The following is a 7,080-nucleotide window of genomic DNA, read 5'->3' on the forward strand; positions in this document are numbered from 1 at the left end:
GGTGCCCGAAGTTTTGCATGCCATTGTAAATAATGACGAGTAATACTGTGGTTTATCTTTCTGAAGCCAAATGGGCAGGTACACTTTAGTTCTGCTAAAGGTATTGCAAAATACAAAAGCAAAAAAAAAAACAGACGTCGTTGTAACAATAAATGACGCATCACTGCCGCTTTCTGGAATAGTTAGAGTGAGTCTTTGTCCATTGGTCCAATGAGATCACAGGTGATAGGTACGTCTTACCTAGAAACATAGAAAATCTACCACCAAAGCTGTGCCGAACATGTCCCTACCTTAGAACTACCTAGGCTTTACCCATGGGCCTCCATTTTTCTAAGCTCCATGTAGCCATCCAGTAGACTCTAAAAAGACCCTAACGTTTGCGCCTCCACCACCTCCACCGGCAGCCCATTCCACGCACTCGCCACTCTCTGCGTGACAAAACCTACCCCTGACAGCTCCTCTGTACTTGCAAGGTACACTGCGGATGCTGGGGCCAAAACAGCACATACAACAAGCTGGAGGAAACGTTTCCGAAACGTTGACTGCTCGTTTCTACGGATGCTGTCCGACCTGCTGATCTCCTCTGTACCTACTTCCAAGCACCTTAGAACTATACTCCCTCATGTCGTGTTTCATCCACTTGATTTAATATCCCTCGGCAGACTGGAATACCTCCAATTGTGGAAGAAGTGGATCAGCTGCACGAACTTCCTTCTGAAACTTTCATGCTGCCGATTATAAACATCTATGAATTAAAATTGGCCGTTTTATTCACAAAATGCTGTGGAAATGCTTTTCCATCATGCAGTTAGCATTGAGCATTGGGAATGTGTTAACAGCCTCACAACGTTGCTGGAAATTTGAATTCAATTTGACTAAATCAATAGAATAAAAACCCTAATCCCACTTTATCAGAGACATGTGGTTGTACGTTTTTAGTTGTTTCACTCGAGATGTTCAGCTGTGTAAACCTACCGCCCGGTCAACAACGACGTGACCGACTGAAAGTTATATCTGCATTTGCACAGCTGTGTCCAGTCTATCATTCCTGGTGTTTACAGTATATACTTACTGTTCTATAGATCTGTTAATTATACCCACACAAAAAAAGAAAAAAAATCCCAGTGTTGTGTGTGGTGACAAGTAGGCACTCTGATACTTTGAAATTTGAACTGGAATGTCAAGGCTTTGAAGTGGGTGCAGAAGACTTTTACCAGGGCATGGGTTCTAACAACGGTTTGGATAAACGTGTTTTTTCCCTCTGGAGGGCAGGAGACTGAAGCTGAGATCTATAAGTTTATGAGAAGCATGAATAAAGTTGACAGATAGGATATTTCTACCAGAGTTGAAATGTCAAACAATAGAGGGCATAAATTTAAAGTGAGACGTGGCAATTCCAATGGAGATATGGGGGTGGGGTAGTTTATTTTTTTTTAACACAGACTGTGGATAGCGCCTGGAATGAGTTGCCTGGGATGGTGGTAGAAGCAGATACATTTGGGATTTTAAAGAGACATTAATATAGGCACAACATTTTCCATTAAATGGGGGAAGATTTAGGGGATTTTTTTTTCCACAGACAGGCGGGAAGACAGGAATGTCCTTCCGAGGGTAGTTATAGAGACTGATGCATGAGGACGACAGAAATATGTAGGGTTATAGGCTGTCAGTGGGGAGATGGAGCGCAGGGGAGTGATTTGAGGGTCTGGCGTAGGGAGAGTGCGGACGTCAACGAGGAGCGTTCGGGGAGGGAGCCGAGTGAGGAAAGCGCAACTGCGGGGCAGAAGGGTGTGGTTCGAGCATGCAGAGTGCCGGGTGCTGGTGGGAAGCGAGGAGAGCGCAGAATCGGCGGAGGTGGAGGACGAGATCCTGGACATTACTCATGAAGTAGATATATTCCAGATATTTAACAGACTTTCATAAGCACGGGAAAGATGCGACAATGGAGTGTATTGGGCTGTGCAGTACGGATGGGTTTGAGAGTGTTCAGCAGCGAGAGAGAGAGAATGTGGCCAACGCAAGATGAGCGCGGGATGCGAAAACAAGGACGGTAGGCCGGCGGTCGTTGCAATGAGTGACCCCAGGCGGATAGGCATGCAAGTTGAGCAGCGGATGGGAGCGGGAGGGTGTGGGGAGAGTAGCGATGACAGCGCGTTGGGAAGATTGCGCGGGTGAGGGAACGAGGAGAGAATGGGAGTTTCATCGAGCGTGGATAGCGCGGGAGGTCACAAGACTCTGTGAGTCTGACTTTCATCAGGCTGCAAATGAGATTCTGTTTTTCTGTGAAGAGATATAAAGCACGGTTACAGTGCGCGGGGCAGCAGTAATCTGAGGTCTGAGTTTTTTTTTCCCCTCTAGTAAGACTCATCTGATACAAGACTTTACGGTGGTTTATTGATTTCAGCATGACAAATGTAAATTAAACTACCTATGAGTTGCTAACATACGGAAATAAATAAGCTGCTCCCGACTCATACACAGTCACACACGATTAACTGACCGACGACAACGAGAGACAAGTTGAATAATTAGTCCCGCTTCTCACCGTCACTCTGAATCGGGGAATCGATGATTATAAAATCACATATCAGGGCAGTGTCCGAGATCGCTGCCGAGGTATTTGTTAATTTAACATCACTATAGTGGCAAGACTGACGAATTACCGTTCTCAGCCCAAAGTGAGAAAAACGATCCCCTTCCCGGATAATCCAACCCGGGACACTGGTGTCCCCGAGTAACAATGGCCCGCTTTATTATTCCTGTCTGTGTAAGTCCCCGGCTCCCCTTGACGAAACCTGCACCAGGACATCCGGCGGAAGCAGGGCCGCTGCACTGCAGATGGAAACACTCGGCTCTGGGACTGATTCTGACGTCAGAGCACGTTCGGCTGGAGCCGGAGTCTATTGGAATTAATTCCAGAGCGCTGCCATTAAAGGCGACCGTTCAAGGTAAAACCGGGAAATCTGCCTAAATGTCCTCATCTCTCGGGGGAAAATATTCACATATTCCGATAGTCAAATATCACGCTCAGTCCTGGCCTAGGTTCTTGGAGAGACTTCAGTTCCTTCTCCCCGGTTTGACTGAACCGATTCTTCACCAGCCTGAAACAGATGGAAGAAAAAAAGATTAAATACACATATTACCCAGCAGTGTCAGTAACAGGGGACTGGGAGATTGGAGTTAAGGTTTCAACAACACTCACAAACAAATATCACCAGAAAACCTACGGATCCGATGTTTTTTTTTATCTTATTGAATCTTAACACTTACACGATCCGCTCCAGACTCGGGACTGCCAGTATAAGGCGACGAAGAGCGGGGACAGATCGGTCTGTGAGCCAGTTTGATCCCAGGTTCAGCCTCGTTAGTAATCGATTTGTAATGATAGCTGAGACGAGATCCTCGATACCAGAATCTGTGAGACGGACACCACTCAGCCTGGAGATAGAGAAAGTGAGGGTGAAGGACACAGAGAGACAGGAGACGGTACAAATCCCCAGTGTTCATTAGTGACACAATTACTGACCACATTAATGTTCAGTGTCAGACACCCAGCGACTGTAAACACAATCTCCCACAATCTGGTACTTACCACAGTTTCTGTATTTTACACTCTGGGTTCTTCAGTGCTTCAGACACCAGTTTCACTCCTGAATCTCCCAGTTTATTAACACTCAAGTCCAGATCCGTGAGTGATCGATTTGTTATGAGAGCGGAGACGAGATCCTCGGAACCAGAATCTGTGAGACCGACACTGAATAGCCTGGAGATGAGAGGGAGTGAGGGTGAAGAACACAGAGAGACAGGAGAAGGTACAAATCCCCAGTGTTTATCAGTAACACAATTACTGATCACATTAATGTTCAGTGTCAGACACACAGTGACTGTAAACACTATCTCCCACAGGCTGGTGCTTACCGTAGTGTCTGTATTTTACACTCTGGGTTCCTCAGTACCGCAGACACCAGTTTCACGCCTGTATTTCCCAGTTCATTTTCACTCAGGTTTAGCTCCGTCAGTGATGGGATTGTACTGAGAGCAGAGACGAGATCCTCGGCACCAGAATCTGTGAGACCGACATTGTTCAGCCTGGAGATGGGGGAGAGTGAGGGTGAAGGACACAAAGAGACAGGAGACGTTTCAAATCCCCAGTGTTTATCAGTGACAGAATTACTGATCACATTAATGTTCAGTGTCAGACACCCAGTGATTGTAAACACATTCTCCCACAGTCTGGTACTTACCACAGTTTCTGTATTTTACACTCTGGGTTCCTCAGAGCCGCAGACACCAGTTTCACTCCTGAATCTCCCAGTTCATTGCGCCCAACTCTAAACACAAACAGAAAATTGATGAAGAAAGTGATTCAAAACATGGGTCTGAGGGAATTTATCTCACTCTGATATTTCAGGAAACATTAAACCCTTCAGTAAACCACGGAACAGTGTTTCCATCATTGTCAATGTCCCTCGCTGACCAGCTCCAGGGTATTCACCGAATGCAGGTAATTTAGTCTGTCGGTGTGACCCTGTAAACTCCACTTATTCTGTCTCACTCCCGGTGGTCAGAAAGATATTCCTGTTTCGTGGGCGTCGGAAGGAACAGGATTGACGTTTAGTTACATTCCTATGGTGAAGATCATGTTGGATGGGAAGATGTTCAAAGGCGATTGTGGAAGAGTCCCCCACAACAGAAGAAAATAAATAGGCGGAGAGACTCCAGTGGCAAAAAGGGGCATCAGGAAGAAGGGAGATAGCAAGGAGAATCCCTCAGGAGGAAGAGGTAGGACAATTGATTCCCTCAGGAGGAAAGGAATAGGGAAGAGTAATGCCACATGGGGTTGGGATGGGGAAGAGAGATTGGTGAGTTGGAAGGGGACCACGCAGGACAGATCCCCAACAGAAGTGAGTTCCAACTGTGAGAAGGGGAATGTAGGAGATATTTCCTCAGGATGAAGGGGAATGGGAACAGAGATCCGACAGGAGGAAGAGATTCGAAAGAGAGATCCCACAGGGGAAATGGGACGTGGAAATGTGATCGGACAGGTGCAAGGGAATGCGCAAAAAAAAGTTTCTCAGAGTAGGGCTTGTGGTAGAGGTATCCGAGCATCGGAAGGGGAATACGAAGGGTGGTCCCAAAAGAAGAAGTCATGAAGGAGACGAAAGATACCACAGGAGGAAGTGGGATGCGAATGAACATTCCGCAGTAGTAAGGAGGATGTGGAAGAGGTTATGCAAAAGGAGGAAGTTGGCTTGGAAAGAGATCCCACAGAAAGATAAGAATGCGGCAGAGAGACTCTACTGCTGAACGGGGCTGGGGAATAGACATCCGCCTGGAGAAAGCGGACGAGGGAAGTGGATCCGGCAAGATGGAGGGGGGGGGGGTGGCGAAAAAAGTTCCGCTGGAAGAAGGGGAATTACTAAAGAGAGATCTCGGAGGATGAAGAGAATAAGGAAGAGACTTCCCACAGGAACAAGGCGGGTGTGGAAAAGAGAACAGGCAGGTGTAAGGAGGATGTGGAAGGGACATAAAACCGGATGAAGCGGAATGGAGAGGAGAGACTCCACGAGGAAGGGGAATGGGAGAAGAGAGACCCAACAGGATGAAGGAGGATGGGGAAGAGTTGTCCATCAGTAGGATGTGGAGTGGTGGAGAGATTCCACAGGATGAAAGGGGTGTGAAAGAGCGATCCAGCAGGAGGGAAGACTGGGAGAGAGTTCAGACAGGAGGAAGGGGATTGGTGCACAGAGATCCACAGGACGAAGGAGATCGGAAAGGGGAATACAACAGGAGGACGGGGGTGGGGCGCGGATGAAGCAGACATAACCCACAGAAGGCTAGCGATAAGAAATGATGATCCCGCAAGAGGAGGCGATAGGGTTTAGGCCCACAATCTGGAGAGGAGGTGCTCACATTGGACTGCGTATCTGATAGTGACCAAATACGCACAAGTGGAGCGATGATGATAAACACACACAGGGAAAGACAAAGACAGGACAATCTCGCAGAGTTCTGTCTCACTTTCTCACTCGGAGAGTCTACTGGCCCTCACTAGTCCCTCACCAAGAAGATGGTGTTAATCTCTGACCCACAACGTGCAATAGGTGTCGATCTGGGCGTTAATAAGAGAAGAAACATTGTCAATGGACGTGTCACAGGCAGCGAGAAACACGGCCATTCCTGTTATTTACTCCCATTAAACCAATGGCCGTTTACACTAATCTGGTGGTCTCCAATGTCTCTTCCCAAGGAAACACAGAACCCTCCTGTCCTTGGCGATTTACTGGCCGATCCCCTGGGCATTCGGCACAATTGTTCACAATCTGATTTACTACAATTTTAGCCAAATTCTTTTATATTGAAACAACTCAATGGAAAGGTTTCACAGTTCAGAGTGAGAGATAAATCAAGTTACCTCAACTCCTGGCACTTGTGCAGCTCGGGTCCCAGCCGCTGGATTTCTTCACACTGAATGTTGCATTTCTCCAGGTCTAGGTGTTTTATTGTATCACAGAGTCCAATGACATGAGACAGGACAGAGCAGTCAATCGGGGTCAGTGTCATTCCACTGAATGAAAGTGTTTCCACAGATCCCAGGGTGGCCTGAGCCAGTTCACCATTCTGAGACTCAAACAGGTAGTGCAATGTGTTCAGGAGGCTCCTTTTACCAGCTTCACTCTCTGTGTTTCCACTCTGGCGTTGAAACTCCTCCTTCACCCAGTCAATCACCCAACAGGTTGTTTCATGAGGAAATGGACCCAGAAACTCTTCCAGGCCCCGAGCTGTCATTGGGTTTGAGAGACCAGCAACAAAACGGAGAAATACCTCAAATCGCCCATCGGTCGTGTTGTGGGCTTCACTGAGGGATTTCAGGATATCCCCGGGATGTGGATTCAGGAATTGTGCGACTGCAGCTACAAACTCTTGAATAGTGAGGTGCGGGAATGTGTACACCACGCTCCGGGCAGAGTCTTCTCTCTCCAAAAGTTCCATTAGGAACCCGGACAGGAATTGGGAAGGCTGCAGGTCGTAGTTGATCAAATCTCCACCTGTAAACACAATTTTCTTTTCGGACACTCC

General features: G+C 47.4%; 1 protein-coding gene and 1 long non-coding RNA gene across 2 annotated transcripts; both read right to left on the reverse strand.

Moving 5' to 3' along the window:
• Nucleotides 1–2,866: 2,866 nt before the first annotated feature.
• LOC132377474 (uncharacterized) lies at nt 2,867–3,711 on the reverse strand. Its single transcript, XR_009506650.1, has 3 exons — nt 3,593–3,711; nt 3,271–3,438; nt 2,867–3,101 (listed from the first exon to the last, which is right to left on the reverse strand). It is a non-coding gene; the product is annotated as an uncharacterized LOC132377474 (long non-coding RNA).
• Nucleotides 3,712–3,869: 158 nt separating this feature from the next.
• Nucleotides 3,870–6,700, reverse strand: LOC132377459 (ribonuclease inhibitor-like). Its single transcript, XM_059943740.1, has 4 exons — nt 6,416–6,700; nt 4,245–4,331; nt 3,957–4,089; nt 3,870–3,884 (listed from the first exon to the last, which is right to left on the reverse strand). The coding sequence occupies exons 1-4, from the start codon at nt 6,562–6,564 to the stop codon at nt 3,870–3,872; spliced, it is 384 nt and encodes a 127-aa protein (XP_059799723.1). The 5' UTR covers nt 6,565–6,700.
• Nucleotides 6,701–7,080: the final 380 nt, after the last annotated feature.

Source organism: Hypanus sabinus, chromosome 18 (assembly GCF_030144855.1).
Source record: "Hypanus sabinus isolate sHypSab1 chromosome 18, sHypSab1.hap1, whole genome shotgun sequence".
NCBI classification, from domain to species: Eukaryota; Metazoa; Chordata; class Chondrichthyes; order Myliobatiformes; family Dasyatidae; genus Hypanus; species Hypanus sabinus.